The sequence below is a fragment of the Silene latifolia genome, chromosome 10, assembly GCF_048544455.1.
Source record: "Silene latifolia isolate original U9 population chromosome 10, ASM4854445v1, whole genome shotgun sequence".
Taxonomy (NCBI): Eukaryota; Viridiplantae; Streptophyta; class Magnoliopsida; order Caryophyllales; family Caryophyllaceae; genus Silene; species Silene latifolia.
This window is the reverse complement of record NC_133535.1, coordinates 146,192,157-146,208,856: the sequence shown is the minus strand read 5'-3', so window position 1 is coordinate 146,208,856 and position 16,700 is coordinate 146,192,157. Positions and strand designations below refer to the sequence as shown.

At 34.2% G+C, this 16,700-nt stretch overlaps 3 protein-coding genes across 5 annotated transcripts; all 3 read right to left on the bottom strand.

Annotated features, from left to right (window-relative positions):
- Window positions 1-1,655: 1,655 nt before the first annotated feature.
- On the bottom strand, window positions 1,656-6,888 carry LOC141606216 (uncharacterized). The gene is made up of 3 exons (XM_074425264.1): window positions 6,697-6,888; window positions 2,239-2,433; window positions 1,656-2,015 (listed from the first exon to the last, which is right to left on the bottom strand). The coding sequence occupies exons 1-3, from the start codon at window positions 6,886-6,888 to the stop codon at window positions 1,848-1,850; spliced, it is 555 nt and encodes a 184-aa protein (XP_074281365.1). The 3' UTR covers window positions 1,656-1,847.
- A 75-nt stretch (window positions 6,889-6,963) lies between these two features.
- On the bottom strand, window positions 6,964-7,896 carry LOC141608436 (F-box/FBD/LRR-repeat protein At5g56420-like). The gene has a single exon (XM_074427791.1). It carries the CDS (start codon window positions 7,894-7,896, stop codon window positions 6,964-6,966), a length of 933 nt encoding a protein of 310 aa, XP_074283892.1.
- Window positions 7,897-9,095: 1,199 nt separating this feature from the next.
- Window positions 9,096-14,893, bottom strand: LOC141606215 (pentatricopeptide repeat-containing protein At5g61800-like). Of its 3 annotated transcripts, none has more exons than XM_074425262.1 (7): window positions 14,740-14,893; window positions 12,161-14,050; window positions 11,383-11,740; window positions 10,791-11,208; window positions 10,492-10,686; window positions 10,094-10,163; window positions 9,096-9,788 (listed from the first exon to the last, which is right to left on the bottom strand). In XM_074425262.1, the coding sequence occupies exon 2, from the start codon at window positions 14,015-14,017 to the stop codon at window positions 12,425-12,427; it is 1,593 nt and encodes a 530-aa protein (XP_074281363.1). In that variant the 5' UTR covers window positions 14,018-14,050; window positions 14,740-14,893; the 3' UTR covers window positions 9,096-9,788; window positions 10,094-10,163; window positions 10,492-10,686; window positions 10,791-11,208; window positions 11,383-11,740; window positions 12,161-12,424. The 3 variants fall into 3 exon arrangements, with proteins under 3 accessions (XP_074281363.1, XP_074281364.1, XP_074281362.1); XM_074425263.1 differs by having other exon boundaries at window positions 11,383-11,606; window positions 14,740-14,891; XM_074425261.1 differs by lacking the exon at window positions 14,740-14,893 and having other exon boundaries at window positions 9,485-9,788; window positions 10,791-11,606.
- Between the last annotated feature and the right edge of the window lie 1,807 nt (window positions 14,894-16,700).

Here is a 16,700-nt window from a genome sequence, read left to right as displayed (position 1 = left end):
AAAAGTTCCCATGGTATCCTTAGATTTGAAAAAAAATGTTACATTTGGATCTCTGAGAGTTATTGTATGTCAAAAAGTATTTTTTCATTAATTCAACTTAGAGTTGTCATATCTCTATCTCATTAAATGAATTATACATCAGATGTACTATCTTCAGTTTTGTAGTTTTTGAGCATTATAATAATATTTTCGAGTTTTGTTTTAAAGTTTCTGAGTTTTACTATAAAGTTTCTGAGTTCATTCACTTAAACATTAAGTTCAAAAAATTACAATATAACTCAATAACATTACATATAAGCTCAGTTAAATTTGAGTTTTGACGGCAAAAAATTAAAATGTAACTTATAAACTTTAAAAAGCTCAGAAAAAATACATACGCTCAATAACAAATGAGGTCTGAGGTACTATATCCGATGTATGTTCCTATTTCTCTATCTCTTACCCAAGAGTCCAAATACAATATTGTTTTTTTTTTTTTTTTTTTGGCAAATTATAGCTCTTGAAAAGAGGAGCAGTTTGGAAAAAAAGTAGTCTAAATTTAGGACACAAGACACATTATTTAAACGGAAAATTCACGTAGTACCCCTAAACTTTGCCATTTTACATATGGTATCCAATATTTTAAGTTTGTGTACATGTTACTCTTTACGTTTGATTTTTATGCACAACATGTCCTTTTTGTCGCTCTAACAAAATTCAATTCAGCATAACCCATGCATCGGAATCGGAATCGGACAATTTTTTGTCCTACACACATTTTCTTGTCATAATCTACAATTTGAAAAAAAAAAATTTGTCGACCGACATTTTCTATGGTTTTTTCTAATGGAAACCTAAAATCGACCATAACTTCAATCTTAAATTTTCTAATGACCATTTTTTGTTTTATTAAATTATAGATCCCGAAGAGATAATCAATATAGAAAAAAATTTTGGCCAATTCCAATTTCTGATCTATAATTTATGCTGAATTGAAGATTCGAATAACGATAAAAAGAGCATGTCATACTTGAAAATTAAACTTCAAGGTTATCATGTACACAAACTTAAAAAGTTGGTTACCATGTGCAAAATGACATAGTTTAGGGTACCACGTGAATTTTCCTTTATTTAAATTTAATAAAATACGAGTATATATTTAAGTTATATATGTATAATTTTATTTTTGAAAAAATATGATATTAAATTTAAATAAATGAAGGTAAAACTTAACATTGATTATAACTCATCCTTTTTACGCAATTAGGGGGTGATAAAGACACAAGACAACTCACAAGCATCTAGAGCTCAGCTCGGGCTTACTCGATAACTTAACGAGTCAAGCAGAGCGTTCTCAACGTGGGAATTCTACTTGATAATAATCTATCACAAATTCTTGTTGCTTGGACTCCTCAAAAAGCCTTCATAGCCTTTACTCCTTACCTATATATGTTGCTTGGACTCCTCAATTTTCTCTCTCGTAGTACCCGTGTCAGACGCTCACGACTCGGACATGGGTGGACACGCGAAAATTTCATTTCAGACCAAAAATATGTTTTTTTTTTTCAAAATAATAGCTGAATATGACACTTTGACACGCACACATGTCGGATACTTCTAACCAAGTCCGATCAACACAACTCTTTACCACATACCAGAACATTCAACACAAGATAGAAAGACGTAAAGCGAACATTCAGTTGATACGAGAACAATGATACAATGTCATGGTAGAAAGACGTAAAGCGAACATTCAACCCAAGATAGTTGAAACATGGTTGACGAAGTGTCCAACAGAAGCCCAAACTTAACAGTTAAAGGCAGACATAGATCTCATACTAGAGACATGTATTTAAGATTTTTATAACCTAAACTTCGAACCACGACAGTCTAAACCTGTACTCAATGCTAAACCTGTAGTCAATGTACCCTGGATATGAGAGTAATCTTGAGCAATCGATACCTTCAAATTCAATGCTTTTCAGGGGATGCTTCCAGCATTGTACTTTGCACTTCAGGATTTCCAATAAGATCGTCTACAAGAACAAAATGTGCAAACATGGGATTAGTTCAGTTCCAGAGAGATTATCCACTTCGAAAAAAGTCATTTTACAAAGTTCAAGTAATAAAACTTGTCGATTTAGAACAAGTAAAACAAAGGACGAACTGGTCAACGAGTGAGGTCAAGCCAGTTTTGACGAGGTTATTAGGACAGGGGTAATAAAACTTGTCGATTTAAATTAATAGGCCATAGCATACCTCATCAGAAAATTCCTCTAAACTTGTCAATATTGACAGCACATCAGGGTGGCAAATCCAAAAAAGTCCATTTAGGGCCGTAAGCGGAGATTCAACACGATACCAATCACGTGTTCCGTGCAGCTTTAACTCTCTGAGTTTGTATGGTGGGTTAGTAACCACATTCCCCCTCAGCTGGTCCTCCTCTGCCACAACCTGTAAATGCCAACATAATCTTCATTAATTTCATCGATGATCGATATATAGTTACATTAGGTGTGATTGTATGACCCTCACTCGTAAATACACAACTACGAGATTTTTTTGATAATGGGAGTTATTTAGCAAATTAATTAGGGATTTAGGGTACATTTCAAACTATTTGGCCAATGGGTCCACGTCATCACTTTTTTTTTCCAGTTTTTGGGTAAAGCTGCTATATCTCTACCACTTTCCAGATGGTGTAATGTGTATTTGCAACTTTTTGGTACTAAAATAGTAAAGCCGCTAAGGTCTCTAGCGGCTTATCCTTTTACCGAGCTTAAATTATCATTTCTTTTAGTTGGTGTAATGTCAAAGCATGCAAACCACTAAGAATATAGGCGGCTTCATGCATTTTTATTTTTTTTAAACTTAACAGTAGCATTTGAGAAGTGATACTGGCTTCACCTAAAAACTGAAAAAGTTGAATAAACTGATGACGTGAACCCATTCAACCAAAATAGTTTAAAATAATCCCCAGAAATCTAATTAATTTGCTAAATAACCCCCGTTACCCAAAAAATTCCGACTACAACATAACTATGATTTGTCATGTGGACACAACACATTTGAACATAATAACAAAGTTAGGGATGTAAATGAACTGGGCCTGCTCAACAAGCTCTCGGGATCGACTTGGTCAAAGCTCGGCTCGAGATCAGGCTCGAACTAAGCCTAAGCTGAGCCCAAACCGAGCCGAGCTCGAGCACACTAAGGCTCGGCTCGGGAGCTCGTTTGAGCTCGTTATTTTTAAAATTACTTAATTTTTTTAATATATTTACTTAAATTGTATCAATTTTAAAATAAATAAATTAAAATATTAGTTTATAACATAAAATTACATAATAATCTATATCTATATATATATATAAAAGAGAGTTTTTTCGAGCGATTCTAGAGCGTCCACATCATCAAAAATCAATTTAGGAAAGTATAATTTTTGATGTAAAAAATAAAGAGGTAAATCTTTTAATTATTATAATATGTATATTTCCTAAATTATATTCAAGTGATATTTTCAATTTTTATATCAAACTTTTACATTTCATTTGGTAACAAAATATCGTTAAAAAAATTATGAAAATGATATAATTAGCTTTGTGGTAAAAAATGCTATCATTAGAGTATAGATTTCATATTATTTGCACATATTAAAGATGGTGTACTTCTTAATACGTAAAATTGTGTACTTTTTAGTATGTTTTGTCCCACATTGGAAAATAAGTAGGTGTGGTGAATATACTACATATAAATAGTAGAATTGTCTAACATCGAAAGATTAGTATAAGGTGATGTGATCCTATGATTATAAATAGGAGGCATATTTGGAACTTATGTATCCACCCAAATTTGTTTGAGTCTTATAAATATTGTTTTAAAGAGCTCTTAAGATTTTCTTTCATTATCTACGATATGATATAAAAAATAAAGTGGAAATCGTTGGGAACTACCCGGGAAAGAGTTAAGAACATGAACAAGAAAATCGAAAAATACAAAACTAAAGGTTTTACTAATGGTAGTCTCCTGACACAGTACAAAACTAAAGATTTTACTAATGGTTGTCTTCTGAATACAGTAATAGAGCGTTAATGAGTCGTTATATGTACGATGTAGAGATCCCTATCTAATGATCGAGACTAAGTGGTTTTACCTTCAAATAAAGAAAAATAATATATATACAATAGTGGTTTTTTTAAGAAGAGACATGTATTTCTTGGTATGTTATATCTTTCACATTGAAAAATAATGTAGGCATGATGAACATACTACGTCTAAATAATTAAATTATGTATCTCACATTGAAATAATAGTATACGGTAGGGTGATTCTATAAATATAAATAGGAGACATGCTTGAAACTTAGGTATTAACCCAAAATTTTTTGATATAAAAGATATGTACTTTTTAGTATGTTATATGTCCCACATTGAAAAATAATGTAGGTGTGGTGAATATATTATGTATAAATAATAGAACTGTCCCATATATATACATTTTATATATTATATTAATGTGATGTTTATAATTTTGATATAAAAACTTTATATTTCATTTGACAAAAAAATATTGTATGAAAATTATATAATTAGATTGTGACAAAAAAATGCTATCATTAGAGTGTAGATTTGTATTGTATTGTATTTTCTCATTATTAAATCGGGTTGATGTCAAAGTAGGTGCAAAAAAAAAATGGTATACTTAGTATGTTATTTGTCCTACATTGAAAAGTAATGTAAGTGTGGTGAATATACTATGTATAAATATTAGAATTGTCCCACATCGGAAGATTACTATAAGGCAGGGTGATCTTATGATTATAAATAGAAGTCATAACCCAAAATCTTTTGATTCTCTTAAGTATTATCAGAGAGAGCTCTTAAAAGAGTTTGTATTACTGTCTCTACAATAATGATTTCTAGCCTAAGTTAATCTTTGGAAAATCTTTTAGTTATTATAATATATACTCTATATTTCTTATTTTATATTCAAGTGATGTTTCTAATTTTTATATAAAAACTTTTACATTTCATTTGACAAAATAATGTCGGTAAAAAAATTATGAAAATAATATTATTAGATTCATGGTAAGAAATGCTATCATTAGAGTATATATAGATTTCATATAATTTGCACATATTAAAGATGGTGTATTTCATAGTATGTTATATGTCTCACATTGAAAAATAATATAGATGTGATAAATATACTACATATAAAAAATAGAATTTTCCCACATCGAAATATAGCATAAGGTGGGTGATGCTATAATTATAAATAGGAGGCATCCTTGGAACTTAGGCATCAACCCAAAATCTTTTGAGTCTCTTAAGTATTGTCTTGGAGAGCTCTTAAAAGTTTATATCATTATATTTTCTACCTATAGATTTTATATGTCCCATATTGAAAAATAATGTAGGTGTGGTAAATATACTACGTTTAAATAATATAATTAGAATTGTGTTAAAAAATATTCTATCATTAGAGTATAGGTTCCTATCATTTACACATATTTTAATTATGATAAAAAAAATAGAAAACAAAAGTCCATGGTAGCATGTGTAATCTATCAAAGTTCAAGGTTACCATGAGAAATTTCCAATATTATAATGACATAGTTAATTAAATTTTCATTTAAAAGAGAGAGATATCCGTACCAATAAAACAATAAAGGGGGTATTATTTTTTAATTGTTATTTTATTGCCACGCTATCAAACTTAACGTCCATTTAACAGCCTTTACATAAGGGGGTACCATGGGCAAAAAAATAGAACCTCAAGGGTACCATATGCAGATTCTTAAAACTAGGAGTAACATGAAAAATCTGACAAAATTAAGGGGTACCACGGGAAATTTCCGTATCTCAATTATGTTAAATTTTTTTTGAAGAAAAACAACGTACAAATATTAATGGAGAGTACTTGATCATATTATTAAATTTAAATATAGCTATTAGATATAATGAGTAACAATTGTCTATATTCGGTATTCGAGATCTGGTTGGATGTCGAACTAAGTGCAAAAAAGATGGTGTAATAATTCTGAGTATGTTATTTGTCCACAATGAAAAACAATGCAGGTTTGATGAATATATACTACGTATAAATAGTAGAATTGTCCCACATCAGAAAAAAAATTCAAGTTTGGTGAATATATTACTTATAAATAGTAGAATTGTCCCACATCGAAAGATTAGTATAAGGTGGGGTGATTATATGATTATAAATGAAAGTTAACCCACGTATATATTAATCTTTTATTTTTTTTTGAAAGAGATATTTTAATAATATGTAAACAAATCATTAGACATAGAATGTAAACATTAAACCATTATAACGTTTTTTTTTTGCAATATAAATAAGTTAATTATCCCGTTGCAACGCACGGGCATTCAAACTAGTTGTTATTATAAGCTAACAAAAAGATAATATTCTCGTTTGAATTTGAATTTTTAAATCAAAAATTACGTTATAATTAAAATAATGCTCGAAAAAATGGTACCCAAACAAAGTTCGGGCTCGGGTTTGGGCTCGTAAAATATTATATGAGCCGATCCCGAGCCTTGATTTCAAGAGCTCAGGTTCGGGCTCGAACTCTATTTTTACCATATGAGCCGAGCTCAATCATAGGTAAGCTCGAGCTCGGCTCGGCTCGGCTTGTTTACACCCCTAAACAAAGTCATCAAATAGGTACAAGTGTACAACCGTTCAAGTTCATACCTCAAGACAGTTTTTGAACATAGAGTTAGGCAACTGAATCAATAGAGACTGGAAGAAGTTTGAATCTTGAAGAATCTTCTTTATTTTAACAAACCAATCAGTGGTTACGGATTTCGTCGTCATTCTCACCAATGGGGAGAATTGCCCATTACAATGATCTGACTTTCTGATGAATGACAAAGAGGTCTCCATTTCACATTTGTACCAAAACTCGGTCAAGTTAGGAGCGTCAATTGTAACCTTCACCAAGTTTAAGCCACTTCTGATTCAAAGTTCCTTGAGCGAAATGCTCGAGATCATAATGCATTTCAGCAATACGCATGAACTCAATACTAAGCTTTCTAAAGCTACAAGCCCAGATACCAGCTCCGAAACAATATCATCTGTTATAGTAGCACTACTAATCTCCACCTTTCTCAAGTTTTTCAATGCAACCAGTTTCATGTCCAATGGCCGCTCAACAACCTTATTAAATACATGATAAGTAAACTTTCTAAGCGAGGATGCTTTGAATTTACCAAAAACATCGTCTTCCTTGTTCACTTTTCTTTTCCATGAAAGAAGAATAAGTTTAGGGCCCGTTAATGTATTGAATTCAACCAAGGGGCAGAAAGCGATAATTCTCTGAAGCATATCCGTATCAACAGTAGCTACATCCTGGAATAAACTCAAATCCAGATACTCAAGAGATATAAGTTCCATGGTCTCATAATATGGCAGCACAACGTGCGAACATTTCAAAACTTTCAATGATTTTGCACGAAATAGAATCTCTGGCAGCGTATACGAGTAACGGGGATCATTACTATTGATACATAACTCCTCGACTTGATTTTGCACCGCAATCTTTATCCATTTATCAACCAAAGGTTGAATCTTTTTATCCATTATAGGAAGCTCAAGGTTAAATTTTCTTATTCTATACTTATGAGTATCATATCTATGCATAGTCCTATCTATGAACTTCAAAAATCTCGGAATCGCATTTTTATCAACACTGAAATAATACTTCATTGAATCAAACCTAAATTTCTTCCGATAGTACTCATGCCGAAAATTCAAAACAGGAACGGATGACCAAGCTTCATACCACCTCTTAGACAACACGCTAACACGACCCGCCTCTTTAGTATCGAGGTTTGAGAGAATATTATGTAGTATAAATACCGGAAGTTCCGAAATTCTATCAATTGTACCCATTTGTGTTCCATCTATGCTACATTTTCCCCAAACATGATGATTTTTTTACAGGAATTTCGTCGAACAGGTGGAGTGCACTGTCTAAATTCCAGATTTTTAGCTGATCAAATAAAATTGATGGAAGATAAAGAATAGATAACAAAGAGTATACCAGTAATACCACAAGGATTTGGATCAATCGAGATGATTCTCTAGAAAGTCCTTTTAACATTTTTTGAAACTTTTCATCTTCCAAGTTGATCTTGACATTCAATTTGGAAAAAAAGCCTCTGGTAAGAGTTATGGTCCGTCAAACTTTTTAAATTGAATTTACTTCAAATACGTGGGCCATTTTTTTGACACCCCATTTTTATCACAAACTAGTTTTATTCCCGTGCAAAAAAATGCACGGGCTGTAATAGCAGACACTATTATTATTAGATACATAAACATATAATTGAGTGTGATTAAGCGTTCAATACCGTGACAATATAAATAGTCCATATTTGAAGATTTGAATGTCAAATAATATACAACCGTATTTTGTTAGAATTATATTAAAGGTTTGACATCTTAACCCGTTGAATGTATGTAAAATTGTAAATTGCAACATTTATGTAAATTGTGACATTTTAACTTATGTTTTAACATAAGCAATTAAAATAGAAATAAAAGATAGACATAAGAGGGATTGGCTTGAGGAGAGAAGGTAATTAAATGATTGGCTTGAGGAGAGAAGGTAATTAAATGGTATAAGAGACATGGCGAGGCCCACATGTAAAAACACACCAGTCAATCAAAAGTCAAGAAAAAACTTGACTTTTATACTATGTAGATTCTCATGTAGATGGAGACTATCCGTATTCTCATGGTAGACGGACGCTATTTGTATATAGTTGTTCCTCTTACAAATGAAAATGAGTAGCGCAAGTAGGTGGAAAATGGATAGCCCATTTACCCTCCCACTTTAATTTTGTGAGAGTCATTATTCGTCTATAACTATAGACGGATAGCGATCGTCTATAATGAGACGGACAATATTTTTATTGGTACCCCGTTTTTATTTGGATTTTTTTCGTCATCCCATATTTTTTTATTTTTTTTATAAGGAAAGAAAAATAGGTTAATCGAAATCAACCTATCACATCCCAACGGATGTGAGCATAAAACAAGTCGAAACTTATAATTTACCAGAAATCATTATACATCAAAGAGAAAGGAGGGTAATGAGAAATCTCACAAGAGGAAGTCTTGAAACTTCAAAAGTTCAAGAAAAACTAAAATCAAGAATATGGGAAAAAAACTAAATTTAATCAGAACCAACAAAAAAGTAAGAAAGAAATGAGCAGAAATTCATGATAGAAATCATGAAAAGATAAAATCCAAAAGTCCAAAGATGAAATAAATTTCAGATTTTTGGACAACATTTTAAGAAATGAAGATTATCATTTCAGCTCTTCCAAAACTTAACCCGACGTCTGGGTGAACCCTTTAATCCCGGGTTCTTTCTTGCATGCACTAACGGTAAACTCCTGTGGATTTAATTCAAGTATGAAGAAGTTTTTAAATACTGTGTTCGCTGTGAAGAATTAGTCATAAGGTGTCCCATTGTGTGGATAATATTCCTGAGATTGTTAATAGTCTCGATATTTCTTTGGAACGAGCTATGGATCGTGGCTTTGTTGTCTTTCAAACTCGGTATCAATTTACCATGTTCAACCTGAACTTATGTGCTTTGCCTTCCACATCCAAATATGCTACTTCAAAAGTTAGACTTGGTCATCGGGCGGGAGAAGCTCTTACTTCTGACTTGTTTATGGAACGTGTCATTGATTTTGATCTTGGCCTTGTTGATGGAGGCCGGATGTATCCGGGAATGGAATTTGCAGTTACTGCGCTTCCATTTGCAAGTCCTATGATTTATGAGAATACAGGAGTTAAAAACAAGCATTAAGGACAAGTCTTAACTCTTATCACAGCAAGAACAATGATTCAATGTCATGGTAGAAAGACGTAAAGCGAACATTCAACACAAGATAGTTGAAACAGGGTTGACGAAGTGTCCAACAGAAGCCCAAACTTAACAGTTGAAGGGAGACAGAGATCTCATACTAGAGACATGCATTTAAGATTTTTATAACCTAAACTTCGAGCCACGACAGTCTAAACCTGTACTCAATGTACCATGGATACGAGAGTAATCTTGAGCTATCGATACCTTCAAGTTCAATGCTTTTCAGGGGATGCTTCCAGCAATGTACTTTGCACTTCAGGATATCCAAGATCGTCTACAAGAACAAAATGTGCAAACATGGGATTAGTTCAGTTCCAGTGAAATTATCCACTCCGAAAAAGTCATTTTACAAAGCACAAGTAATAAAACTTGTCGATTTAGAACAAGTAAAACAAAGGGCGAACTTGTCAACGAGTGAGGTCAAGTCAGTTTTGACGAGGTTATTAGGAGAGGGGTAATAGTCGCTCAACACCTCCACGGCTCCACCTATAAGACAATACCCCATATACACGATAATAAAACTTGTCAATTTAAATTAATAGGCCGTAACAACATATAACCAAACATAACATAATATTATTACTACTACTACCATAGCATACCTCAGTAGAAAATTCCTCTAAACTCGTCGATATTGACAGCAAATCAGGGTGGCAAATCCAAAAAAGTCCATTTAGGGCCGTAAGCGGATATTCGACACGATGCCAATCACGTGTTCCGTGCAGCTTTAACTCTCTGAGTTTGTAAGGTGGGTTAGTAACCACATTCCTCCTCAGCTGGTCCTCCTCTGCCACAACCTATAGATGCCAACATAATCTTCATTACTCGTAAATTCACGACCACGACACAACTATGATTTGTCATGTGGGACACAAGTCATCAAATAGGTACAAGTTCATACCTCAAGACAGTTTTTGAACATGGAGTTAGGCAACTCAATCACTAGAGACTGGAAGAAGTTTGAATCTTGAAGAATCTTCTTTATTTTGACAAACCAATCAGTGGTTACGGAATTCGTCGTACTTCTCACCGATAGGGAGAATTGCGCATTACAATTGCGCATTACAATGATCTGAGTTTCTGATGAATGACAAAGAGGTCTCCATTTCACAGTTGTACCAAAACTCGATCAATTTAGGAGCGTCAATTGTAACCTTCACCAAGTCTAATGCACTTCTGATTCGAAGTTCCTTCAGCGAAATGCTCGAGATCATAATGCATTTCAGCATTAAGCATGAATCCAATACTAAGCTTTCTAACGCTACAAGCCCATATGCCAGCTCCGAAACAATATCATTTGTTATAGGAGCATAAGCAATCTTTAGTTTCAATAAGTAACTCCTCGACTTGGTTTTGCACTGCAATCCTTATCCATTTATCAAACGAGAGTTCGGTATTTTCATTCGCCATAGGAAGCTCAAGATAAAGTTTCTTTATTCTGTACTGCTGAGTATCGTATCTTAGCATAGTCCTATCTATGAACCCAAGAAAACCTTGAACTTCATCAAGATAATCACTGTAACCAAACATCAATGCATAACAATACTTATACTCCATCTCATAGTGTTGAGTCCGAAAATCCAAAACCGGAATGGAAGACCAAGCTTGATACCACCTCTTAGACAATACACTAGCACGACCCGCCTCTCTGGTATCGAGGATTGAAAGAATAATGGAATAATACCAAAAAGTCCTAGAAAGCTATATGACAATTAACCTGAGATGAAGTTACAGGGCATTTTAGCGAAACGGAAACAGTGAACTTCACACCATAGACAAAATGAAAACCGCTGATCCAAGAGTAATACGGAGTAGCTAAGAGTGAGAGTTGCAGAAATTAGGTGTTTGAAGCTGCCAAATCAAGTAAGATGTTTCAGTAAACTGATCTGGCGAGTTTGTTTTATAGAGGTTAGAGAATAACAGTGCAACTTCATAAAAAACATAGGAAACAAAGACCAATATTTTTGGTTCCTGCAGCCTATGTAGACAAAATAATTGATAATGCACAATTCACACACAACAAGTTTCTTTGAAACAGATTAGACAAGTGAAGGTAACTTATGAGCTTATAACTTGGGTGGACTATTATCCCATACATGATACATCAGAATTAGCACAAATGTCGCAGCTGATATTTAAAACCATGGTTCTAAATTTTAATGATATCATGCCAGGTTTGAGTTCTGTAACAAACTTTGGACTCAGAGAACGGATAGGGGAGTGGAGGAAGGGGAGACAAAATGGTGAAAGTGACCATCAGGTAGAGGTTACCTTCATTATGAACAGTATTCATTAAAGGAAGAATCCAGCTCCGAGTTCTTTAAATATGTTGCAATATTCTCCAGTTCGCTCCTTTGTAGCCGAGTACATATAACCAGCTGCATTGTAGCAAGAGCAGACCAAGTATCATGGAGCATACACATCGCAAGTCACAACAACTGATATTTCAAGACAAAAGCACAGGATCATGGATCTCATTCAGATGATATGAGCCATTTGATGATTTGGACCATATATATAATGAAATGTTAACCATCAAGTTCCAAATTGATGATTTTGTATCCCACTCAGAACCAAATGTATATCATCAGTACGAGGATGCAAACTGTCCCCGGCTATGAACTCATGAGTTGTACCATTTAGTTTAATCAGACTGCAAGCAGCATTCTTTTTCACCCTTTTAGTCTTTATCAAATGCCGTGTCTGGAGCACATTATCCCATAAGTCAGAATTAGCATACATGTCAACCATCACAGAATAAACCCCACCATCGTCAGGACACAACTTCTTTACATGCTTGGCAACATCCTCAGCAACATCGATAATCCCATGTTTTCTGCAGCCAGCAAGCAAACCTCCCCAAGTATAGATATCGCCCTGAATTGGCATTTGTTCAATCATCTGTAATGCTTCCCGAATTAAACCAGCACGTCCATACAAATCAGCCATGCAGCCATAGTGCTTTAGCTCTTTACGAACTCCATACATAGCTTCCATATCTTGGAAAAGCTTACGAGCTTCAGAAACTAGACCAGCATGACTGCACCCAACCAGGACACCTAAGAAGCTCACTCCATCAGGTTGAATTCCATCTTTCATCATCCTGAAAAAATACTCCAAGCATACTTTACCCTGGCCATTCATAGCAAGGCCCACTAATAATGCATTCCATGTAAACAAATTTTTTGAAGAGCTCGATTCAAATATATTTATCGCAATTTCAATGCAGCCAGACTTGGCATAAAAGTCCACCAAACCAGTTGACAGGAACGAATCCAGTCTAATCTTGTTCTGGAGTATGTAATTATGGATCTCTCTGCCTTGCTCTAGATCACCAAGTTTTGCGCAGGCAGAAAGAACAGAAACTAATGAAACATTGTCAGGGCTAGAGCTGCAGGAAGAATGAAGTAAACTATTAAAGAGGTCAATGGCCTCTTGACAAAAGTTCATGCGGGCATAGCCCGCAATTAGCGTACCCCAAGACACTTCATCATGAATTGTCATTTTATCGAAAAGTGCACGTGCTTGTTCAAAGTCTCCAGCCTTTACAAAACCATCAATCATTGCATTGTAGGATACAACATCTTTATGGTCGCTACACGCAAATAATGAGCTAGCATCACTAAGGCAGTTCAATTTAGCATATACATGAACTATGGAATTGAGAACATATATATCAGAAATGAATCCAAACTTCAAGATTTCTGAGTGAAGGGTGGCAGCAATCAAAGGCGCGTGGAGAAGCCCGGAGGCTTTAATGGCAAATGGGTACGTATGGAAATCAGGAGGAATGGAAACACGACGCATTTGAGTAAACAAGCATATGGCTGATGCAGGAGAGGACAAGAGTATCTGGACTCGCATCATCGTATTGTAGCTGAAAGAAGTCGGTGAGTTAATGTGATTGAACACTGAGAGGGCATAATTTAAAACATCAGAGGAAGCTGTGACATTCGTCGCTGCAGAAAGCTGTGCAACTGTGGATAGAATGTTAGAGAGGAGAAAACAGTTGCGCGGACTGAGAACACCGGTGGTAATACCATACGCGTGAGTTTGATGGACCTGTGAAAAGGTTTTGCAATGCTTCAAAGATCTTAGTAAGAATTGCTCTATCATTGACATAATCATGCTCCACCGTCCATACAGCTTATACTATATAGCCTGTGCATTTAGCAAAATACCGTGTAAGTTAACTACGCGATATGCCTTGACCATTCCTAACTATGATTGACAATGAACCAAATTTCCATAATTCAATTGACAATAAATGAAGTAATCATCAACAACAAAGCCTTAATCCCGAAATGATTTGTGGTCGGCTAACAAGAATAATCCTTTGAAACCGTCACATAACGATTGCACAAGTAAACTGTAAATCAGAGAAAAGGGAGAAAAAACATGATAAACAAGCAAATTCCTTAAGCTCTGAAATTCTATCAACTGTACCACTTTGAATTTTTGCTACAATTTCCCCAACACAAAAACTTCGGAAAGACGGTCTCTCAATAGCATTATTGAGAGACCGTTCACATGATAGGACGAGGACCCACTAAATTTCTTTTTTCCTTATTATATCTCCCACTAAATTAGTGGGAGACGGTCTCTTATGAGACCTACTGTTTCCCCAAACATGGTGATTTTTTAAGAGGAATTTCGTCAAACAGGTGGAGTGCACTATCTAAATTCTTAATCTTTTAAGAAATCTAATAAACACCCAATTTGCAGTTCTAGTTAATATATTTACTACTACAAATTAAAATAATTCAGAATTACCCAGCAAACAATTGCTATATAATACAGTTATGCAACATAATCAATCAAATCAAAATAAAAAAACGTAAGGATTATACCAAACGATTCATGGGAAAGTCCAGAATAATTGATCATTGATGTTGAACGGAAACTGCCCTCAATTAAATTGGTTTCTTAAATAATTTGTGGGTTAATCAGAGAGAGCATGTTTCGAAACCATTTTATGGTAAAAATAAGTTGATGCTTGAATGAAAACTAGTATAAATCTGAACGGTATATAAAGTTTTTACATTTAAATGCAATTATCGGATTTTCGGAAAGTTTGTTGAGAATATATCATCACAAACTAGAGTTAAAACTTATACTTACCATAATTAGTGATATAATGTTGAAAATCTTTCCCTACTTAACTTCTTATCATGTGCCTTTAAGGCACATGTTAGAAAAACCCATTCACTATTTATAGAACTTAAATTGATGCGTTATTAATTTCGTATTTCACCCTTTTTATTTTTATATGAAAATGAGTGAAAAAACTTATTAAGAGAATTGAGTGAAGTTATAAAATATATTTAATTATTTTTTACTACAAAACTAATGATTTCAATTTACAACTTTTCTCAAATAGTAATTTTGATGAATTTTTTGTTAGTAATTTATAATTTTTGATTTAATCAAAAGATTAAATAATTATTATGTTTATAAAAAAAATAACTTATTAAAATGTAGTCTTGTTTCCTTATTTAAAGAGATTCCTTTTGGAGGGAAAAGTTATGAGAAGTTATATATATATATATATATATATATATATATATATATATATATATATATATATATATAGGAGATAGGAGATTTTCCGGCGAAGTAAGGTTTTATAGGTGTTCCGGGTGTAATTCCGAAGCAGGTATTGTTACCACTCGTGGCTTGTAGAATGATGTCTTTGACTGAATCCTCCTTTTGGCCTCAATTGTTCCGGGTGTAATTCCGAAGCAGGTATTGTTACCACTCGTGGCTTGTAGAATGATGTCTTTGACTGAATCCTCCTTTTGGCCTCTCCTGAAACAAAGAACAAACTGAGGGCTCGGCTTTGGCCGAGCGTACTCACTCCGACGCCCAAGTCAGTGAACTTAAAGAGATAAGTTATGTGTTACTTGGCTAAGTATTTATTGTAGAGAGATAAGGAAGATATTACCAGATTATAGGGTATTTAGGTTATGATTTTGGGATCCTTTACTCAATGAGGGTTGAGGAGTATTTATAGACTTTCACCTTTTGTCACGTAGTGGCCAAGTGGCTAGCAGGTGGAAAGACTGATCTACCCTCGGCCGAGGGACCCATGGCAGGCCGGCGGGCCCTGTTGACTCTCCGCCGAGGGGTCTTGGATATGAGTACGCGGATATGTGCCCCTACGGTGCTAGTTGTCCCACCCGAGACCCAGCGACAGTGTGAGGGCTGCGTCGGTTAGGCTGTCTAAGTCGTTGACTTGCTGTGGATATCTTTAACCTTGCTCAATATGTTGACTCGGTCAGCGGGTGCAGAATATGCCCCATCAATAGGGTTGGTTTCAAATTATTTATGGTCAATAAGTTCACCCTATCTTTTTGAGTCCCGTGAGTCCACTTATTATCACACGCTCTACACAAAAATATCACGATTTTTTTTTTTAAAGAATAAAAAAAAAATTATGGATAATTATTATTATTATTATTATTATTATTTTAAGTCTGAGCTGTGATATTGTTTAGTATAACCTATGATATTGTATCTGAGTCTGTGAATCCAGTAAAAGAATATCAAACAATATCACGGGTTATACTATACAATATCACACCACTGAACCTGCGATACGTTTTCTAAATAACTAAAAAGCAAAGCTAAATTGAGATCACAATCCAAAATCCGACATATGGGAAGAAATCTTGAAGTATGACCTTTACATATATTACTTAGGTTAAAGTAATATCATATTGGCACCATAAGTGTTTTTTATCTTTGCATTCCGAAACTTAGGTCTTCCAGCGCACCTGATATTGGCCCGTGTTTTTTCTATCTCTCAAGG

Excerpts from the sequence above, each read along its gene's own strand:
- LOC141606216 (XM_074425264.1), bottom strand. The coding sequence starts at position 6,888 with ATGGAGACCTCTTTGTCATTCATCAGAAAGTCAGATCATTGTAATGGG. Across the intron at positions 2,434-6,696 it reads TGTTCAAAAACTGTCTTGAG|GTTGTGGCAGAGGAGGACCA; the intron begins GTATGAACTTGA and ends TGGCATTTACAG. Across the intron at positions 2,016-2,238 it reads TAGAGGAATTTTCTGATGAG|ACGATCTTATTGGAAATCCT; the intron begins GTATGCTATGGC and ends TTGTTCTTGTAG.
- LOC141608436 (XM_074427791.1), bottom strand. The coding sequence starts at position 7,896 with ATGGGTACAATTGATAGAATTTCGGAACTTCCGGTATTTATACTACAT.
- LOC141606215 (XM_074425262.1), bottom strand. The coding sequence starts at position 14,017 with ATGATTATGTCAATGATAGAGCAATTCTTACTAAGATCTTTGAAGCAT.